This window comes from Centruroides vittatus, unplaced genomic scaffold (genome assembly GCF_030686945.1).
Source record: "Centruroides vittatus isolate TY-2023 unplaced genomic scaffold, ASM3068694v2 contig_459, whole genome shotgun sequence".
NCBI lineage: Eukaryota > Metazoa > Arthropoda > Arachnida > Scorpiones > Buthidae > Centruroides > Centruroides vittatus.
This window is the reverse complement of record NW_027122255.1, coordinates 340,954-365,280: the sequence shown is the minus strand read 5'-3', so window position 1 is coordinate 365,280 and position 24,327 is coordinate 340,954. Positions and strand designations below refer to the sequence as shown.

Below are 24,327 nucleotides of genomic sequence, written 5' to 3'. Positions count from 1 at the left end.
TGCTTTGACTTTAGTCAGGTATAGCACTTGGCACTAGTATCAGCTGAGCATGACATTCACAACATAATAATGATAATAATTTCAACTAAATTTTAATATATATTAATACTTGTTGTTCTAAGTTAATCTTTAAATTTTGAAGCTGATCTATAATAATTAACTTTCCAGTTTCTACTAATTGTTTAATGTAATGAATGCAGATAATAAATGTATTAAAACTTTGTAAATATTTTAATTTCTAATAGATTTTACTCTTCCTTTTATAGTTTGTAAACCTCAATTGAGACTGTAATGATTATTATTAGTGTAATATAATCAAAATAAAAGATTAACAACAGTTTTATAGCAATTTAAACAAACTTATCTTAGAGTTGAAAGTAATTTCATTCAAGCATTATGATAAACTATAGAAAAGTATTTTGGCATTAAAAGAGCTAAATAATAAAACTTTTAGTTTTATAGTGATACATAGTGATAGAAATTAATAAATAAGATGTAAAAATAGTTTTTAGTTATTTTATAATTTATTTAATTTAATATTATATTAATTATTCTATATATCCTAATTAATTAAATATCCTATTTATTCATTAAATATAATAAATATAAAATTAATTCATTAAAATTTATTTAGAATTATTATATTTTAGTTCAAATATCACAAACTATTTATACATTGGCATTTCTGTACATTATACATCTGCAAACTCTTGTTTAATTCCAATAAGTCTTGTATGTAGAAAACAGACTAACATTTTTAATCCTACTTTTTCTTTGGATCTTTCTCAGGTCCAGTTTTTCTTAAAAATATGAATCCAAAATGAACTTAATTACAAGTTCCAAATGTATATTCTTTTCATGGAATATCTAACAAAATTTCAAATCAAAAATTATCCCTATGCACATTATTTTTGTAGAATATTGAAAAATTAGTTTGTTATGGATTCATATTAATAAGAAAAATTGGACCTGAGGAAGATCCGAAGAAAGAGAAGGCTCAAAGACATTAGTCCATTTTCTACTTACAGGACTTATTGGAATTAAACGAGAGTTCTCGGGTGTAATGAATTATTTTAAATGAATTTTAATGAATAAAAATGAATAAATATTAATTTATTATTTTTTTCATAAATGAGAAAAAAAGTTCATCTTAATAAGTAACAAGTAAAATGTAAATAACAGTATATTAAATTCAAAGTAGAAACCAAGATACATAGGTTTGGCATTTTTCCAGAACTGTATGAATATAAAAGAAATTACATGTCAAAATGAAAACTTTTTACATTGTTCAAAGTAATCTGTTTAAAAAGTTACACACTTTTGCACTCACTCATAGAACTATTGGAAAGATTTTTTAAAACTCATTTAAATTTATCACCACCAATTGTTTTGTCAGCAGTGTACCAATTGTACCAAAAAATAAACATATTAAAGTTTAATTCACTAAAGTATTTCAGTTTTACAAATTGGCATTAATTTTGTTTATGAGAGGAATGTATAGTCTTTCAAGGTTAAGGTAGAAAAACTTCATTTCTTGAAAGAGAGATTAGCAGTAGAGCTGACAATGACCCCCACTTCAAATGTTAGCAACCCATGAAAAGTTTTATTACTCTGTAAACAAAAGATTATGTTTGAATTGAAAATGCTTCATTTTTTTTTTATTCATAAAGATATTTTTTTTAATATATAAGAACTACATGTATTTTTGTCATAACTGATTATTTTAATTTTATTTTCACATTTTTATGAGATGTAGTCAAGCAGTTATCAAAAATAAATTATCTCAATTCAAAAATTAATATTGTTTGAAATATTACAGAAAGTATAAAAATTTTTTGCTGAGTGTTTAACCAGAAATATTTTTTATATGAGAACTGAAACAGTTGAAGAAATAATATAGGACCATCATAAATTTGGCTACAATCACACAATGTTGAGTACTCAATTATTATGGGTTTCAATTTCACTTTCAGAAAAAGCAAATTCTATTTCAGGAAAGGTATAGTGATATTCAGAAAATGTAAAAATTTAATTTAATTTATTATATTTTTTATTATTTTATTATTTAATTTAATTTATTATTTATTTTTTAATTTTCCAAAGAGGTAAGATTAGTTTCAGAAAAAGTAAATTTATTTTCAGATAAAGTTAACATCACAATTTCACACAATGATAATTTTTTGATTGGCATTAGTAAGCTTCTGGATTGGATTTCAATTGAATTAATGCTATATTAAATTATTCTGAATAAATTGTGTAATTATCAGTTAAAAATTAACTGTAACATACTAAAATTAAAACAAATTAACGTTGCAAAAATTTTATTATACAAATGGAAATAAAATGAAACAAATAAATTGGTACAGCACAATTCAAGATTATTTTTCTGTGTTGGCAGATTTCCGTTTTATTCAAGTTCCATTTTAGACGAGTTTCGCTGTATAATAAAATTTTTGCAATGTTAATTTGTTTCTTTACTTTTGATATGTTACGTTATGTATAGATACATGTTAATGTAGCATGTATCTATACATAACATAACATATTATACATTAACGTAACATCTTATACATAATGTAACATGAAATTAGCATATATAGATACATGCTAATTTCTACCTGATAATTGCACAATTTATTCATAACAATTTAATATAGCATTAATTCAATTGCAATCCAATCCGGAAGCTAACTAATTGCCAGTTAAAAAATTATCATTGTATGAAATTGATATTACTTTAGCTGTATCTGAATATAAATTTACTTTTTCTGAAACCAATATTATCATTTTGAAAATAATTTTACATTTTCTAAAAATCACTTTACCTTTCCTGAAATAGAATTTATTTTATCTGAAACTGAAATTGAAAAAGTGCAGCTTTTATAAGTTAAAAATTTTAAATTGTACAGAAGAATTATGGAAACGTATAGAAAAAATAATTTTAATATCAACAATAAAATTATATTCTGTTTAATTTTTTTGAAATTATTTTATTACTACTACTGAATAAAGGAAATTAGTCAAAATAAAAATGATAAGTTGTATTTATTTAATACTTGATTGCTTCTTGTTCTTTTTGTGTTCATTGGGGAAAACACACAAAATTGCTGTGTCGAACTTATCATACAGGAACACACGTGTGGCAAAGAGAATAGACTTTAATATTTAAGACACATTATTTCTGTACAAAGTGGTGGAAATGCATTTCAGACTATCCATGAGTCACAAGTAAATATTGTTTCAGGTAACCTTCATTTTTTCTCTGGGTTTTGTACATATATAATATAAATAAACATTAAGTTTAATGTATTTTATTGTGCAGAATTTATAATTGTACAAATAAGAACTGGAGGGGTAAGTATACTGAAATGTATTTTCACCACTTTGTACAAAAATAATGTGTCTTAAATAATAGTCTATTCTTTTTGCCATATGTGTGTTCCTGTATGATAAGTTCAACACAGCAATTTTGTGTATTTAGTTATTTCTATACTTAATTTACATAATTGGACAGTTCATAAATATCTGCAATAGAATTAGTGAGTGACCAGTGAGTAAAGTGGTAAATTTCTTGGTATTTAAAGTGTTTAAAAAATAAACATGAAAGGAATGCCATCTATAACGTACCCTACAAACCGATGACCGGTGTTCAAAGAAAGAACAAAATGAAAATTCACCATGAACGTTTTCGAACAGAGGAGTTTGAAAACGTTCATGGTGGATTTTTATTTTGTTTTTTCTTTGAACACTGGTCATCGGTTCATAGGGTACATTGTTGACTAAACCCTGGTGTTGTGTGTTGTTGTTTACTAGTAATGTCATCTTTTAGTTTCAATTTCATTAATTATTATTTTGAACTAAATTTAATTCAAAAATTATTATGATTATTAGTTAATATTAGAAAGTTAGACTACTTTCTTATACTATCTTTAGAAAAAAATTATTTTATATTAATTATTAATAGTTAGCCAATTATAGTCTGAAAATTAATATGATTGTTATAGAATATTTGGGCTTGGTATCTACAATGATCTGTTAATGGAAATGAAACAGAAAAAGCAATATTTTAATGTTTGAGATGGCAACTTCTAAACTGCATAACTGTTATTATCTTACTTTCAATGACCACCCTGCAGGTATGTAGTATGTGGTAGAACAGGTTATACAGAGATTTTAGTTTTATTCTTGCAATTGTCTGCAGGATATATGCCATTTTGAGTTATCATGAAAATATGGGAAAGAAATTTTCATTGTTAAAGCAAAAGTCTATATCAATGACGAATTATCATTACTGTTATTTTCATATACTTAATTAAACAACAAAACTCTAGATTAATATTCAAATATTAAAATATTTGTTTTACAACTTATTTCTATAAATTATAAAAATGCCAAATTAGAATTTCAATAATTTAATTATACTTTTTATTTTCAAAAATATTTATTTCAGTTAACAATTTATATTTTTATTTTTACTTAATTTTATCACTAATAATAATTATTACTAATTTATTTATTTTTTAATTATATAATATTATAGAAATAATATAAAAATTGATATCAGATTTGCTACTTTGCAAAATTTAAAATTTAATTTTTGTCTGTATATCTCTGCAAATTAAAACTAAAGCCAATTTTAAATTCAAATCTATTCTATATCATTCTTTTGTATTCGGCTGAGGATGGCCATATAAGTAGTTTAACATTTAAAAAGAAAAAAATTTAAAATAAATAATAATAATTTGAAACTTGGAAAAAGTAGTTTGATCTTTGTAAATCATAACATAATGCCAAGCTTTATGTATTTTCATAAATTAAAACTAAAGCAATAAATCTTGAAATTTTTTGTAGGTGTAGTTTAAGAAGTGACTGTGCAGAAGCTGCACAAGATCCATTATATTGGCTTTCATATAAAAGTGGAAAATGTACAACTATTACAAATGTACATCCTGCTCAAATTCAACGGACTACTGCAAGAATTGTAAGTTTTAAAATTTTAATAAAATATTTCTTTTCTATTTCTTTAGCATAATTTTTGATTTAATGGAATAGTATTTAATGTTTACTATGATAAAACATCACTGGAAACTATAGTATTATAGTAGTGTTTTACAATAATATATGAAGACTGTTAATGATTTTTAAAATATTAAACAATATGAAAGATTTTTAAAAACATAATTTATTTTTTTTTGTCTATTAATTTATCAAGATTAATTTAATTAAAAATTATATTAATATATCAAAAGAATTTTACAATATAAGATAAATAGTAATAACATCTGACAAAAGTGTATAGGGTGATTATAATTAAAGAGGTGTGCAGCATTCTATAGAAAGAACTATTGGACAAATCTCAACCAAAGTTTATATACATATTCTCAGTATGCAGTTTTGATTTTTGGAAAAAAATAATGATAAAGCAAATGTTTTCAGCTTTTTATTGAAGATTTTTAGCCATAGTTAGATGGAAGCCAGAGATGGCTCATCCTAGTTCCCCTCTAGCTATGGGCCTGTTTTTATACAAAGTAATGTACTTCCACATATCTACTTAAATGTGCAAGCCTTGTTGCAATAACATTTTTTACATGTGAGCATAATTAGCTGATCATATCCAACATCATGGCCTCATCGATCATCAAATCTGAACTCCTGCAACTTTTGGTTATGGGTTACCTAAAAATATTTCCAACCTAGTTGTCTTAAGAAAGAGAATTTTATAACGTGTGCATTATCACACAGATCAATTACAACTTGTTGCCAAGCATATTGTATAGCAAATGCAGTTTTTAGAGTGTGGAGATGGAAGACACATAGAGCTATGTTTTTGATTTAATTGCCAGTTCCACTTGTATAATCACATCTGTAATTGAAATAAAATTACTGTACACCATTTCTCAACTTCCAAAATTTGTTAGAAAACACATGATATGCACATTAAGAGGATTGTAGCTCCAAAATTGAAATAAATTAGCAGCTGAATTTTGAAGAGATAGCTCTAAACATTTGTTCTTTAATTATGATCATCCATAGCTTTAAACATTTACTTTTTAATTATCTGTAGAGAGAACTATTGAGTATAAACTGCTATTGCTAATTTTTTTAGTGATATCTGTTCTCACTTTATAATATAAAAGATAAAGAATTTTTTCACATAACTGATTGTCAAAATCAGAAAATAATAAGTAAAATGTATCATTTTAATATTTTAGGAACCAGAATAGATTAAATAGTCAATGTCTGTCCACTATGCAAAATGATGCAAATTTGCATTCTTGATGAGTAATAGATTTTTCTTTGATATTCGTCACTAATTTATTTTGGACTAGTTATTTCCAGTTTAACTCTTTGAATGAATGCTGGAGATGAATAAATATGGCTGGAAATGGCAGTAATTGTCATTTCCTTCTACTGCTATTGTATACAATATGTAGTAAATTCATACAATTATTGTCTCATATATGTGAGATCTTGCAGGTGTTGAGACTTTAACACTTCTCCTTAATAAATGTAGATATCTTATCAAATTGTTTATAATCTTGTAGAATTTCTGAACAGTTTCAAACTTATTGCATTAATTACTGTCAGAGAGAGATATACACACCATCTGATTTAAGACAGAGGATCCTAAGATCAATAGTCATATTTGATCGGAATCAAATTCAGTGTTAAATTCATTGTCTACGTCTGGCTTTCTCACAGTCTGAAAAGGTTTTCAATTTCTTTATCTAGAAACAGGTAAAAGCTCAATTAAGTTGCAAGGAAAACTATTCAAGACCAACCAGAATGTGCTTGAGACACCCAATCTATAAAAATCCATGTTCTGAGGACATGGGGCTCACTCTTGTTCTGTTCTGTGTGACTTGCTGTTCTGCATCCTCCTTGATTACTTTTGTGTTCTTTGTCATCAGCAGCTCCTCCTGCTTATATAAACTATACAAAGATAGGTGTGTGTGCTTCTCTTCTTCCAAAGTCGCCATTTCTTCTGGAGGCCTGGGAATGCAACAGATTCAGGATTCTCTTTCTCCTTGCAGGTACACCTCAGGATCTTTTCTTGTCTGCACTGACAGTGGTGAGTGTATGAGCCAGTTTTGTGAACTTTGGTGACAACAGATAGTGTAACTTTCTCAATAACTTTCTCAGAAAAATGAGTTATCCTTTGCCTTGAATGCTCTTACCCTCTTACACTCATGCCATGCAGTGAAAGACCTTTTTGGACTCAAATTCAAAATTTAATGCTTTTGTTCAATATCATACTCTGATATCAAGTCATGTGACCTCTCATATATTTGCAAATCATACAGGAGAAAGACTTTAATTTTAATGTAATGAATTATTCAATGCTATATACAGACTGGTGCATATTATATCTATCAATTTCAAATAACAAGTAAAAGATGATGAGAAATTGCAGAAACTTTATTTGGCCATTAAATGGAAAACCACACATACACATTTAGTTTTTTTCTTTTTCTCTACTAATAATAATGTTTTTGTTTCAAACAAAGTAGTTCTTAATGTACTTACTTAATTGAGGAAGTGAGTTGCATTTGACTTCTTTGAATTTCTAAACTCAAAATTAATTGAAAATAAAAAATTATTTTGATATACTGTATATTTTTACTTGTAACCAATATTATAACAATATTAATAAATCAAACAAAGGTATTTTATCAAGTTATATTTTAATTTTTCACTTTAATTAAAATCAAAAACTGTTGTTATGACTATCAATCAATGTACGGTGGGTTTTCAATAAAAATGAACAATTTCACCTTTTTAATAATTTTTGGTAATAAAGAGATATTTATTTGAAAATTTATACAGGGATAACTGTAATTTTTGAAATGGTTGAAGAAAATGCTGAAGCTAAAATGATAGTAAAATAACTTTCCAAACTGAAATATTTGCAAAGTATGATAAAAAAAAAGATAAAAAGATAAAAATTAAAATAAAAATTAATAAGTTCAAGAAATAGATATATAATGAAATAACATAAATAAATGATGTAAGTATGATTAATATATAAACAAAAATGTTAGCCATAAGGGCAGATAAAAAGGGAATAAAAATAACAAAAAAGAACAAAAGCACAAGCACCCTAATGTCATAGATACAAAAGATAAAAATTAGACTCCATGTAATCAGGATGACCATCTCATACCTTGCTCTTCATGCTGAAGATAGGGTATTTAGATCCTTGTGATTCATGGAATACCTTTCACCCACTGATTTATAAATTTGTAGTACTTCAACATGTCAGATATGATGTTTATTTCTGGCCCTCTTAGTGACTTTTGCTTGTTTCCATTGTATGTTGACTGAATCCTATAAAGTGTAAGCCATCCGGGCTTTGAGGGGAGTGGTTTTTGTACATAGTATTTGTGTTATTTCAAGCATGCACAAAGAGATCTTAACCTGAAGATGGTCTTTAAAAATAATCAAAAATGTTGTCATTAAATTTTTTTTGTTATTGTTTAAAGGTTGTGTGAGAGTTATATTTACTTTTGGTTAATTTGAATAAAATAAAAATTTCTTAATGGTGTAAGTGCATATTTTTCATTTATGTGGACAAAGGAGATGCCAGATGTTAGGATTTAGATAATAAATTTCATATTGAGTGATGTTTTACTCTTCATTAAAGTTTTTTAAACATCGTTAATAGTTTGTATTTAACTTATTTTATATAAATGGGATATATGTTGTTTTGATTGATTAACAATAGATTTAACTCATTTTGAAGCAGTAATGACTTTTTCATAACTGTAATATAGTAGAATCACAATGAAAAACTCACTTACTATAAAAAAATCAAAATAAAACTTGCCGTTAGTTTTCTGTTATTTCCATGTATTTTTATTGTAAATTTAAATTAAGATTTTTAGGGCAGCATAAATAATGATGGAATCAAACCAGGCAAAAGCCACCATAATCTTTTTAAAATATATATTTTCTTTTTTAAAAATATATATTTTAAAATAAAACAAAACAACAAAAAATTTCACAAGAAAAAAATATTTATCTTGGAATTGTGTGAAAAAAATTTATCACCTTGTCTTTTTGCTGTTTTTTCATTATCAATCTTGAAAGTGGAAAGTGAAACTTTACACTTTTTCAAGCAAAACATTTATGCTGAAAAGCCACTATATAATTTCTCAATTTGAGAGATCCAAACAATCTCACATTTTTGTGCTGACAAGCAAGGGCGTCGCCAGAGGGGGGCAGAGGGGCAGTTGCCCCTCCCTAGACATGCGAAAAAAATTATTTAAATGCTAAGTCATTTATTGCCCGATTTATAATTCCCGCGCGATGCGACCTAAAACGCACACCTATGCGTGTTTATGTTGAATGTAAAAACGATGCCATGCATTTGTAATAAATATAATTTTTTAAATCATAAAGTGACATATCTTTTCTATAATAAAAATAACTTTTATCATCACTAATTATTTCATGTTTTTTTAAATAGTTAGAATTTTTCAGATACTTATAAAAATTTCTCCAAAATTTAACATATAAATTCAAATGTTAATAAATAATTAACTAAGGCTTACAAAGTTAACATATATGTTTATTTAGTAATCTAATAATCAATGTTTATTTAGTAATCTAGTAATCAATGATCTCAATGCTCTGCCTGAAATTCGGAACACCATAGGAACCATGAAAGACATTATTTCATTTTTTCGGGAATCAATTTTGAGGAGGAAGTTAATACCTAATATTTCCACGCTCTGCGAAACAAGGTGGAGCGAGAAACATAAAACCATCAGAGTTTTTAAGGATATTTTTCATGTTATAATGGAAGCCTTAGAAACTTTATCGCGTGATGGAAACAGTGCGACTCGAAATCATGCATTCCATCTCCGTGCCGCCGCTTCAAGAGTTTCGTTTATTCTGTGCCTTTTGTTGATAGCCAAATACTCGGTTTTGATGGAACCCGTGGTAAACGTACTCCAGTCTGTAACTTTGGACGCGATCAAGGCCTCGCAGCACATTAAGAACATTATGCAATTGCTTAAAAGACACCGCGATGATGCCGACAAAGTCACAGATGAAATTTTAAGGGATGCTTTTGTCATTGCAAAAACACTCGGACTGGAGGAGGACATGACATCAGTGCCGTGCATTTTTGGAAGACAAAGTTATCGAAGCAACCATCCAGCAAGAAGTCCTTCAGAATACTGGAAAAAGTCTTTAATAATACCATACCTGGACTCCATTATTAATTCTCTTAAAGGACGATTTGCAAAAGAAAATACTCCATCATTCGCATTATCTAAATTACACCCGGCGCAAATGCAAACCATGTCCATGGAAAGTCTCACAAAAGCTTGCCAAACTTTCTCTCAATTTTACGATTTACCAAACATAAAATACGAAATTGAACTGTGGCAACAATTGTGGCAGGATAAACCCAATGTAACTGAGCTGGCCGTTGTGGATGTTCTAAAAGAAACGAAAACTTTCTTTCCCGAAACGAGTAAAGCGCTAAAAATTTTGATTACTCTACCGTGCACAACGTGCACTGTAGAGCGATCCTTTAGCAGCCTGAGACGGATGAAAACCTGGCTAAGAAGTACCATGGTGGAAAGTCGCCTCAATGGTCTTGCAATGATGAGCGTCCATAGAAAGATCATCAATGAGAACATAAAGGATTTTAATAATAAAGTAGTAGAAAAATTCACCAAAAACCCAAGAAGATTACGTTTTAATTAAAATAATCTTCTTAAGCTTCTTAAAATTTATGAATCGTTTTTATTTTACCTACATACAATTTATATCCTCTATCAATTTATATCATCTTGCCCCCTCCCTGGCTCATTGGCTGGCGACGCCCTTGCTGACAAGGGTTGTTCCAAGTACATTCTACCTTACAGGAGTAATTATAGTTTTTTTCTTTTTCATTTTTTTAAATTTAATTTTATTGTTTTAATTTTTTTAGTACATTTATTTCCATTTCTGACAAACACTTTTAAATCTTTTCTCACTATGGATTCAGTCACAACTGTTATTTCTTGTATTATGCTCTGTTTCATGTATGGAACAGTGCTATTGGTTATTTGGATATAGCTCAGAGGTGTTGCTTCAATTTAACTTGATTTGCATGGAATAATATTGTATACAGTGATAAACAACAGGCAAATTATTTGTTTCATTTGTCTGCTACTTCAGAAAGTACTACGCATAAATAAGGAACAGCACCAGAATAAAATACAATTTTTTTTAAAACTTGAACGTAAACTCTTCAATTAGAAATGTTGGAAAAAGAGGCAGGCTAAAATAACTGGTAAAAATAAACTTCTTCACACTAAACTTAAAAACACCCCAAAATAGTTCTAACATCAGAAAGTTTAAAAATTAGTATCTGGTTTGATTCCATTAAGCCAAAATGTCATTATCCATTATATAGAAAATCTCAGGAAAGTTTTGAGAGAATATAGGATTTGCAATTGGAAATTAAAATATAAAAATTGGAAACTAATATCAAAGGCTATCAGAAAATCACTGTTACATGTAAGAAGATGAATACTAGTAAGCTTTATGAAAATTGCCTTGCTGGCAGTTGGTCTGAATATGCAGTTACATTGGATGAGGCACACTTTTACATGAACTACTATAATGGAGAAATGTGGATTTTCTACACCCAATGAAGTGCTCAAGTACTGGAAGTGTGGTTAATTTGCTGCAAGGAAAACTGTCCTATTAAGTTTAAAGTGGTAGTTGAGATAACAAGGTATGCATCCACTTTTGCAAGTGCCAAATAATGCTAAAGTTTCTGCTCAGTACTGTATTGAGAATATTCTCAAACATATCACCAAACATCTCAATATTCTCAAACATCTCACCAAAGTTGTATCATGGTGAGCTTGTTTCATTATGATAAAGTTGATCATTATGTTGACTGTATGATATGTAACTGTCTTCAAGATCTTCATATCCGGATATAAACTCTAAGGAGCTCGTACCTTTGAAAGCCCTTGACATAAGTCCCATGGTTTGTTTGTTTGTTTTGTTAGTTATGGTAACAGAACACTTGAGTAATCTGCCTAGGGAGGATGCCTTCTGGAAGGTCTTTTAAGAGTAACTGGACCCTATTTAGGCATTAAAGATTTTGAGAAAACCTGGAAAACTCCAAGTGGCCAGTCCATCCTGGCAAAATATAACATGTGTCAATATCAATTGTCATTTTTAAATTTTAGATTTTAAAACTTCTGTATTAATTATTCAATATGATGAATTTCAGAGAAAAATCTGTAATATTCTTAATAATCTAATATTGATCAAATTTTTTTGAAATATTTAACTCTCTCCAAATCTTTTACAATTACCATTTAAGCTCTCTGTATGTTCAGTCCATAGGGAGCCAGAACATACACTGGAGAAGGTTATGTGAAGACTTTATTTACAATCTAGCTATTTTTTATGAGATGTATGCTTGCTGTATATCCCATTTATGAAATTACACATAAATCCAAATGAAATTACAGTATTTATAAACTTCAAAGAAATAAAATAGATATTCTAAATTACAGTGTTAATATTCAGCATTAAAAATCACCAAAATACTTTGTTTATTTAATAATAATGATAATAAGATAAAAAAATATATAAATATTCACAAGATAACTCAAAAGTCTGAGATATGTTTTCAGTATGATTTTGAGAATGATTAAAGCTGATTTGGAACTACTAGATATGCTTTATTCAATTCCATTGAATGAATCATAATTATAAATCAAATCACAAATAATAATATGTAGCTGTTTCAAATAAATTTTAATAATTCTTAAAATAATTTTGAAATATTTTTGGATAACTAGCCACTCTATTGGACATTTTGAATTTATATTATAATATCATGATTTAAAAAGGTTTTTTTTTCTTATTACAGATAAATCCTACTAATTTACTACATGAGTAACTACATACACACACACACATATACATATATATATATATATATATATAACATTTGAGAATTTAATCTTATTGCATAATTGTGTAAAATAAAATGACTCCAATCTGTTTATATTAAAGGATAAAATAAGACAACTTTAATAAACCCTAAGAGCTATTAGTTGAAAATCTTTTTCTTTTTTTTTATCAAGGACATCAAGGTAATTAAAATTAAATTTTTAAAGTCTTAAGAAAACAGTCTTTAATAAAAGGAATTTGGAAGTTTTAATTCTTAAACATTTTTAGACCTATCAAATCAATCTTGAGGAAGCTTAAAAATACATTAAGATGCCATATAAGATCAAAGAAATGAATAAATTTAAAACCTAAAGACATAAACACTTAAAATTAGATTAAATGCAACATTCAAGATTTTAAACAGGCAATTACAACTTATTTTTATACAAAAAATTTTTTAACTAAATTAAAAACTTTAAATTTTATTTCTTAATAAATAAATTAAATTAAGAAGCAAATATTTTATTTGCAACAACTCAAGCATTTATTCAGTGAAAGCCTAAGGATACTTGAGTTGTTTCAAGCAAAAATATTTGTTTTTTAATTTAAAATATTTATGCAAATATTTTATTTAAGTACTTTAATTTGTAACATCAATAGAAATATTTTTTAAAAGTAAAATATATATTGTTTCCATTGTATTAGTATATTTATTATATTAATTTAATATTTAATTCATTATAATTTATTCAGTTTTAAAACTTTATACTTAATTTATTTCTGCAAAATTGTATTATATTTTCCTTTATTAAATAATTCAAAAATGAATTTAATAATAATGTATTTCAAAAATAAGTTAACGTTGCTAATTTATATAAAAATAAATAGAAAAATAATCTTTCCGATGCTTTAGTTATTCTTAGAAAAGCTTTTTAAAATATTTTAATTTAAAAAATTTAAATTCTCTATTCACAACAAAGAAGTTTACACAAGTAATATGAAAAAATGAAAAGGTCAAGAAGATACTTTCATAAACATTTTAAGACTGCAGCTGGGATTTGTATCTACATTAAATTTTTTTGAGTTTAATTTTATTTTAAACTTATTTAAAACTCTATTTAATGGAAATATTATGTACATTTTAATCAGATAGGTTATAAGCCAATATATCAATATATACTTGTTTAAAACAGTAAATTTTGATGTTTGTTGTGATTTTTATTGAAATAATAGTGTAGTTTTCTCAGCAATGCATTATAATACATTCAGCTTAAATATTTATTTAAAATTTCAGGGTTCTTTATAGCAAAACTCCAAATTTGGAGTTTTGTTATAATCATTTCTGAAAAACTGAGTTGAGTATCTGTAACTGCTTTAAGTTCAAATATGTAGAACATACTTGAACTTAAAGCAGTTACACATGTACTTGTTTGTTCTAAATAACCAAAAACCCCAAATGCATTGAATTATCTTTATTCTTTTATTTTTTATAATTGCTTTGTTTAGAAATTTTTATTAATAAATTTTAGATGATGAATTTTTGTTGCCAAAATGATAATTTAAAAAATTAAAAATTAACTGAAATAACTATAAATAATCTCAAAAGAAAAAAACAGTATATTTTACTGTTTTTATGCACTAAATACAAGTGTCTGAATAGTTAGTTAATATATAATTATGCAAAAGCAAACAATTTTTATGGTTTGATAATTAAGTATAATGGCATCTGAAAGCAATAATTTAATTTTAATGAATGATTATATAAACACTGATTTCCAAATAAATAAATTGTTAAATTCATGAGAAAACAATTTTAAATAGAAGAGAGTTGAATGATTTAAATTACTAAATTTTTTCAGAATCCATTTAATTTCATATTCATAAGTTAAAAAAAAAACGACAAATTAATATTTTCATTTTCAAAAAATTGTTTAAGATCATGATGATTTTTTGTAAACATAGGAAGAACAAAACCTAATATGTGAAGGAAAACAAGAATTGCATTTTAAAAATTGTTAAGAAATTGAAGTATTTGAAATTAATGTAAGAAATTTTATCATAAATATTATTAAAAGAGCATCAATGAAAATTTTAGATATATTTTTTTACATTAAAAATTCAACACAATTTTTATATGAATCCAAATATATCCAAAAAATATTTAAATTAGTGTAAAAATTTTAGTTTTAATTAATTAATAATCAATAATGATTTCATTCTATTTCACATAATTAACCTGTCATGATACCATTTAGTCTAACAAGACTCTTGTTTGTTTCAGAATCCACTGAAGCAATTAATCAGTTTATTCCACAAAAATTTGGATTTATGTAAAAGTATATTTTGAAATAAAATTTAATTTTTAATTTAAAAATAATATCTAAGATTTTGATAGAGTCTTTCTCTTTTAATGTTTGTGAGAAAATATTCTATATTAAATTCAAATGCTAGCTTTAGCTTCTAAGAATTTTTGGAATATAGTTCCTGTTATCCTTCAGATATTATACTTTTATAATTCTACAAAAACAAAATGATTGCAAATAATATTGAATTAATTTAATATAACTTACTATAGTTTTGAATTTTTAAAGATGAAATTAATAATTTCCAAACAAATTTAATAATTAAAATCTTTTAACTTTTATTCTGATAAATCAGAAAGAAAATAATATATTTTAATTTAATTATCATTAATTTACATTAATATTAAAAAATGTTTAAAATCAGTAGAAGTAGCAAATTTTGTGCAAAAACATGTCTTTAGGTTATTTTTTACATTCATTTTGATTTTAATTCAGCAATTAAGATTGTAACAATTGATTTAAATATATAAATTTTTAAAGGATTTGAACTTTTTTAATTAGCCTATTAAATACGTTTTAGTTATTTTTTTAACTATTTGAGAAGTAAACAATTTGCAGATTAGTTTAATTGAACATAATTATATGAGGGATTTGAGTGTAAAAGATAGTAAGCACCATTATTAAAATTTAGAGAAAATGGAACAGTTAAACATTTGAAATTTTTCTTTAATCAGAACAAAGTACAAGTTATAGTTAAAAAGTACATATAATATTTGAATATAATGAAATACATTACTGTTTAGTTGTTAGTATGCATTATGACATAATAATGGAAATGGCACTTACCATCTTTTACACCTTCATATGTAAGAATAATTTAAATTTACTTTTTACAATGTAATATAATAAGGTATTTTAGAAATATGAAAATAATTTTGTTATTATTAATTTATTAACTTGAAATATATTTTTAATATTCTTTTGAAACATTTAGATTTGATGGGATATACATTATTTTCTTCATTGTTAAATGTATAATATAAACCATATAATATTTTATGATTTATTAATATTTATAATTATAAATATGTTTACATAAATATTTATAGTTTGTTTTAAAATAATTTTCAATCAGTGAAATGTCTAAAAATAAATATTTAATTACATTTGTTAAGTGTTTACAATAAATATTAAAAAAGTATTATATGTATTACTTTTTAAAATTAGTAAATAATGAAATATAAAAAATGGATAAAAGAAGTACTATATTTTTGTAAATGTTTCATGTATATAAAATGAATATACTGATATCTTGCTTAACAAAAAATATATTTAATATTTTTTTAAAAAAGAATGAATGCTGTTCTTTTTATAGAAAGTATTAATTTACCACTTAAAGTAGTTGATTGACCTTTTTCAAGAGCAGGATTTAATAACTTATATATTAATAGTTTAGTTTAGTGCTACAAAGTATGTTTTCTTTCACCAGAAGTAAATCAATATTTGCAATTACATTTTTACTTTATGGCATTGTATAAATTATAGATCTAATGTTTCTAAAATAAATTAATATTACACAAATATTCAATTATAAAAATTGAAAGAACCAATACATTTTCACTTTGTATGAATTTTTAAAATATACATTTTTGGTATTTGCTATATATGCTTTTTTTTATTTTAATAAAAGCTAGATCATTTATGAAAAACTAATAACTTGATTCAGGTCTATTCAAAAAATTTATAGAAAATTGAATTATTATTAAATTTGATTTAAAAAAAATTCTTTATAAATTTGTTATACTTGCATTATTTTCATCAGTTAAAATAATATTGAGAAAATAAACATTTTATAAGATGGAAAATATGTATATTTTGCTATAAAACAATTTATTTTTAATTGGAAATTAAAAAAGAAAAAAAGAAAGATTCTTACTTACTATATTCTTTTTAATATAGAAATTTAAATAAAATCATAATTCTGTAGTAAAATAATTTTAAAATATGAAAATATCTTTAAAAAAAGGATGATGATAAATGTTGAACAGACAAAATATATTAACTTAACCCTTTATTGCCTGACGGTAAAAACCGAAATTGAACAAGCTGCTCAGTTGAAGAAACAAAAGATATTTTCTTTTGTTAAAAATGTTTTGGCCATTATTCTGGAAATTTTCAGTTTACAAATGAATTGAACAACAGAGAAAATCAAAATTTAAAATAAAAAGAACATTAACCATAGAACTTTTGATTTGTAGAAAGAGGATAGCCGGAGTAATGATCAAAAAGTTTCTAATTAAATAAATATTTTTTTATCTTCTTTAACTAAGCAGTCAGTTCAATTTTAGTTTCCGATATGATGCAACTCTTTGTCTATTTTCAATATTGACTTAAGTTTAATCAAACTTCTTTTATAATTTTCAAAAAAGAGCATTACTTTTCAAATCAATTTTTTAATTTTAAGTAATTTAGTATGTCAGTTTGAAAACTAAAAAAAAAAATTTCTTTTTGTAATTTGTGTAAATAATTAATCACTATGTAATAAAATAATGAAGGAATTAAAAATAATTGAAAGCTGAAATATTAAAATGCTTAAAATTGATTTTAAATATTTATTTTTATTTCTCTACTTTGATTTATTTCTAAACATATAAAATATGTTTATTAAAAAAATATATTTTATTTAATATTAAATTGTGCAAACTCTAGTTTAGTATAAAAGTTTAAGAAAGCATGTTCTTTCAAACTAGCATTTATTAATGATAGAAAAGTAATTTTGATAAAAGGTATTTTATATTGTTAAAATATTTACTTATATTTAAGTATTTTCAGTGCATCAAAAATATGTTTGATTAATATTTAAATATATTTATTTTATGAATTTTCAATTTTAATTATTGATTTAAGTAATGGATTGGATAAAAAAAAAAAAGAAAACATTATTTCTAAGATCAAATAAACTTTTATCTACTTGAAAAGTTTTATGTAGTGCTTATCTTTTTATTCACTCTGTATTGAAAAGTTTAGCATTTACTTTATAAGTAATGTTTACTGAGATATAAAATAAATGGAAAATATATCTTTCAAAAGGAAAAGAGAAATGGATATTATCAATATGTTTACCACAACTTCTGAATATCAACAGTTCATGTAACAAAAATATAGTTTGTGTAAATAAAGAAATGTTTTCAGAAAAAAATTATAATTTTTGTAATTCTTTTTGAAGATATTTATTTTAAATATTTGGATATTGTTTATTAAAATACTGAAAAATACAATTTTTAATTATATTAAAATAAATAAAATTCAAAAATTAAAAGTTATTGCATATTTTAATTAGCTTACACATTTTCATTCCAGTTGAGTCTACTTATTGGAAACTTACCTGTTTTGGAAGGACACTTTTTCTGTGCTTTTACTGCTTTAGGAAAAACTCTTGTAACAAATGCAACACGCTCATCAAATGGAGTGAATTGTGCTACTCCTCACACTGATTCTCTTCCTCCAATACCTCCAGGACAACGTAATTTATTTTTAAAATTAAATTGTTACATTAAAATTAAATTACCATATATACTTTTTTACTCTATAAGATTAAAAAATATATCATTTAATAGCAATTGTAGGAGTAACAGAAGTAATAATAATATTAGTCAAAAAATTTAAAAGATCACTGATTGTATTTATTATAATGTCTCTTTCTGTGTAGGTATATGTATATATATAGATTATAATAAATATCTATATACATCTGTCTTTCTGTCTGTCTATTTGATACTCAAAGAGACAGACAGAAAGACAGATTATTATAAAGAGAAATAGATTATTATAAAGTTAAAATAATCTGAATTCAAGTAAAATATTTTTTTAGGTAATAAACTTAAATGCAGCTGATGTAAAGCATATCAATTTATAATGATTTGTTATGTAGAGATATAGAAAATCATATTTAAAGAAAAATTAATTTAAATATAAAATAAATAATTTATTAAATTTAAAAAAAATAATTTTATTATTATAATGATGATATTTTTATTTTATACTTTTTTATTCCATGAATTATTATAATTATAATGATTTTTTTTTATTTTAAGAAATCAAGAGTTTTAATAGACATGCTTTTGAATTTTTTAAGTTCATTTTTAGAGTTTTCAAAAGCTATTCTTCTGATGGTAAATTCTTTTCAAAGAATTGATCTATTTGAGGAAGTGATATCTGCCAGACTACTCTTCTAAGAAAGTCTATATCTATCTCATAAATTTTGTCTGTCACAGAAGCTCTTAGAGGCAATGTTTTTGACTTCTGATATAAAATTTTTTACAATTTAATGACTATACTTTTGAAATGATTGACATTATGACGAGTTTCTCATTATCTGTTATATTCATTAATATCAGAAATTATAATGAGATAATTAAAATTATATTTTTTTGATTAGTATTTCATTTTAAAGTATGCAGAAAGGTTAGTTTTAGTATTTCAATTGGATGAAATAGTTTTCAAAAGTCACTGCAGTTTTCTAATCACTTAAGTAGAATTTTGAATTATATAATGTTTTCTTCAGAAAACTCTTTCAAAATCTCTCTTTATCTGTATATAAAATTTATTGATACTAGTTTTGTTTATTTTGCATTTAAGAAAGTTAGAGTTTCTTTATGATTTTGAAAGACTATTTGATGATCTTTTCAGCTTGATTTTGTTGTTCATGTTACCAGTACATCTATATTTTAAATAAGATAATTCTATTGCATAGACAAAAGTATTTCAACTTCTCTCCATGCAATGAAATATATTTAGAAATTAATAGCTTATAAAATATGACATTGATACATCTGAATATTTCTTGTAACAATTTAAGAATATAGCATTAGGGCAATTTTGAAAGTTCATTCAATGTAAGAAAAATATTTATAGGAGTTTAAAATTAGCAAAATAACTTTTAAGCTATAATACTATTGTTTTTAGAGTTATACTATACAGAATATTACAGTAGTATTGTTAATACATTTACAAGTGTGTATGAATCGTTTAACAGAATATTTAATGCATTTGACTGTTCAATTAAAATACATAGAATAATATCTAATTATTATTCATATCATAATATATTATTTATTTTTAAAAAAAAAGCATCATTTAAAATTACTTAACAATTTTTAAAAATTTTCTTATTTCCGTATTTTTTTTTTGTTTTTTATTCATATTCCATTATTTAATAAAATAATTAAATTATAATAAGTACATTTTAGATAATTAAGGTAAAAGTATTTAAAAGAAAGACTTTTTTTTGCTTAGTTAGTTTTTATTTATTGTTGAGCTGTGTTTTAATCATTTAAATTGTTATAATAGATTTTTATTATTTTCTCTTAAGGCATCATTAACCAAGCATTCAGCTTATAAATTCTACTCATTATTTATTATAATAATTTATGCATTTATTAACATCTAAGAATTCTTTAATAACAAGATTATTATGATAAATTTCTATTTAAAAAAACATTGAAGCACTGTCTAAGAATAAGTAAGACAAAACCTTTCTTACTTTGTTCTAGCAGTTTAATCACTAAGTACAAATGTTTTCGGCCATTTTGAATGGCCTTCTTCAGGTACAGTAAGGTCGGTTTGAACGTCAGTTAGCAGATATTTAAATGACGTCACTGTTTACAAAGGTTTCTTCTTACTAGTGATGTCATTGCTAATAAAGTTTAAATGATATCGAATGATGCTTTTGTAAACAGTGACTTCATTTAAATATCTGCTAACTGACGTGCCAACCGACCTTACTGTATCTGAAGAAGGCCATTCAAAATGGCTGAAAACATTTGTACTTAGTGATTAAACTGCTAGAACAAAGTGTGAAAGGTTTTGTCTTACTTATTTTAAGTAGTTCTAGCTTTGAGTGCAGAGAAGTACTGTCTAAGAAATTATTGAAAAATCTTTTTAAAAAGTTAAATGCTTTTCTAACATTTTATTTAACATGATTTTTAATAAAATTACTAATTCTTTCAGAATAAATAAATAAATAAATTTAGCTTCATTGAATTTTAAGCTAAAGTTATTTATTTGTTTTAAAGAATATATTTTGCATATGGTAGTTTAATTTTTTATTATAGTTGTTAAAAATTAATTGTATTGTCAAAGTAATAAAATACAATATTGTATATTTTTTTTAAATATTAGATCATTTCACTGCAAAACTTTCTGTGCGAATGAAAGTTGGACCTGATTTTGTTGCTACAAATTTTACATTTTATGACTGCAGTACATATACGTCGTAAGTTTTTTAATATTTTTTGTCAATATTTTAACAATATGTTTAAAAATTTTTTAAATTTATAAATAAACAATGGTATTGATAACTTTGAATTTAAATTAAAAAAATTTAGATTTTTTCAAGAAAGCTTTTCTCTTACTTTCTGTGCTTACATATACAGTATATACAGTAAAGTTCTGATTATCCAAGATAACGTGGACTAAGGATATCTTGGATGACCAAAAACTCTGATAACACAGAATGTTTGGTAGATTATTAAATAAATTAGATTTGGATGCATTAACTTGTATGATGTACTCTATTTTTAGGTTAGATCTAATTTATGAACATTAGGAATTTTTAAATTATACAACAAAACACTTTAAATTTTATTCACGATTATATTTATCTATAGTAAAACAAATGTAACTCTACAAAATTAAAATTTCTTTAATTTTTTAAAAATTTGTATTGTTATGTGAAATTGTCTTGTTTATATTTTAAAATAAAGTACACAAGAAACTTTTTCCTTTCCAGAAAATATATAGAGAAACAAACGTTTTTGACCTGATTCATAGGCCTACATCATTCTTACATTCTTAATAAAAATTTGTTTGTTTCTCTATATATATGTATTTTCTGGAAAGAGAAAAGTTTCTTGTGTACTTTACTTCAATGAGTTCCAGTTTTAGTGTTCGTTTTGTTTATATTTTTAAAACCACTGAAGCCTCTTTTAAGCTCCGTACATCTCCCAACAAAGATATGAAATATATTGTTTTGTATTATGTTCTCATATTTTTGTTGACAAAATATTTTGCAAAAATTCATTTTAGATAGTGCAGAACCTTAGTTAATCAAAACTCTACTGTATATATATGTATGCAGTAGAGTCTTGTTTATTTATAATTTGTTGACTTAATTTTTTTATTGTTATGCTTATATATATATATATATATATATATATAATAATTGTTAGCAATTAGGTAATATTTATATTTATGTAAGTTTATGTAAATTGTTTGGAGCTAGAGTGGCTCAGCTGATATAATATAAACATTTTTCACATAAATTTATCTCAATTGATTCTGAATTTCTCTTTGGTGCTAATCCTCACTTGGCTCTCAGACTTGACTCACTGAATAATTATTCAGCATTGTACAGAATAATTAGTCAGAGTTTGTCCTGAGGATAAAAGTAGCTAGAAACATTTTATCTCCTTATTATGCTGTTAATTGAAGTGGATCCGCATATTCATCATCCCATATATTTCTAAAACATTGTAATGAAAATCTTTACTTTAAAATAACTTTGTAGGTCTTAGATTAAAACATATAAATACATTAATGGAATAATAACAACAATAATAAAATCCAAATAATAACTGTATCATATTATTGTATATTTTAATTGAATTCTTATCTATATTGCTTTATTTATAAATTATTATATAGAAATTTATAAATAGAATAGTTTATAAATAGAAATTTTTTTTGGAAAGGTTTAAAATTATTAATTTTTGAATGAAAGAATATACTATGTATATTTTTACATTTTATAAACTAATATTTAATTTAAGTGATTATTTAGGAAATATTTTCAAAATGCTAAAAATATATTTTTAATTTGTTGATATTAACTGTAATACTGAAATTATTGCTAAACTATCATTATTTAGATTTTTATCACTTACGTATTATTTTTTTTTGACTTATAACTATATTATTATAACAGTTAATTTAATTTCTGAAAGAATATATAATACAAATGACAGTATAAAATCTACAGGAATAGATGCTTAAAGTAGATTAAACTGATATTGAGAACACTGTAATGTGTAGCAGTCTAAAATAAATGAACTTATAATGTAACTTGTAATATGTTAACAGTATAATTATTTATGGAAGACGACTACCTTCAAAGTAAGCAGCCACACACTTCTGCCAATGCTTGTATCTTATTAAAACTGTTTTGCAGCCCAATATGCATTATCTCCTTGAGTGCAATCATTGTGGCACTTTTCAATTCTTTTGCTGATTTGAATTTGTGACCCTTCAATAGAACTTTCATTTAAAACAGACAATCTATCAAATTATCAGGCTATAATAAGGCTAACTCACTAATTAGATATGAAGTAATTTGTCTAGAGATTGGCTTACTGTTCAACTCTGAACAAATTAACCAGAACTTTCATTTTCATGAAGACATGAAAGTCTGCAAGAACAAGTTCTGGTGAGTAAGGCTGTGTATCTAGTGTTTTGCCAAAAATTCACTAAGAGGACACACTGTAAGATATTTTTATATTTGAGAACCCAACTTTTTGCTTGCCAATTTTGACATACAAAAATTATTTTATCCTTTGATCTGCTGATGGAAAACTTTTTATGCATTGTGGGGAGGAGGCTGAGCAAACACATCTTATAAACATGTTTATGAGATGTGTTTGCTCTGTAGGATATAGAAGAATATCAGTAATTTCTCTGTAGAGGTACAGAAGAATTACTGATGATTGGTCTTCATTAACTATGTCACTCAGTTCTCCATTGATGAGTCATGTTCTTTGCATAGGTCGTCATGAAGAATGGCATGTGCAAAACCATATGAAAATTTCAAAATGTTGATCAGATCATTTATTGATTGTCGATAAATTTTATTTTATAGACTCAGGACTTCATGAACTCAAGAAATCACTTCTTTGTTTCTTGTTGAAGCTGGCCTATCTGGATGGGGATTGTCTGTGTTGATTTATAGCTTTCTTGAAAACACTTATACCATTCATATACTTTTATATGTAGCAAAGTGTTATAGCCACATACTTCTTTTAAAAGATTAAATGCTTTGATAAGATTTTTACCA

The 24,327-nt window shown here is 24.9% G+C and overlaps 1 protein-coding gene across 4 annotated transcripts in view; it reads left to right on the top strand.

Annotated features, from left to right (window-relative positions):
• The window catches only part of PlexA (plexin A), a 167,499-nt gene that overhangs the window by 81,613 nt on the left and 61,559 nt on the right, over positions 1-24,327 (top strand). For all 4 annotated transcript variants that reach the window (XM_067272897.1, XM_067272896.1, XM_067272894.1 and 1 more), the window contains exons 6-8: positions 4,852-4,981; positions 18,582-18,744; positions 21,402-21,495. In XM_067272897.1, coding sequence (XP_067128998.1) covers positions 4,852-4,981; positions 18,582-18,744; positions 21,402-21,495 — 387 coding nt within the window. The remainder of the gene's footprint in view (positions 1-4,851; positions 4,982-18,581; positions 18,745-21,401; positions 21,496-24,327) is intronic.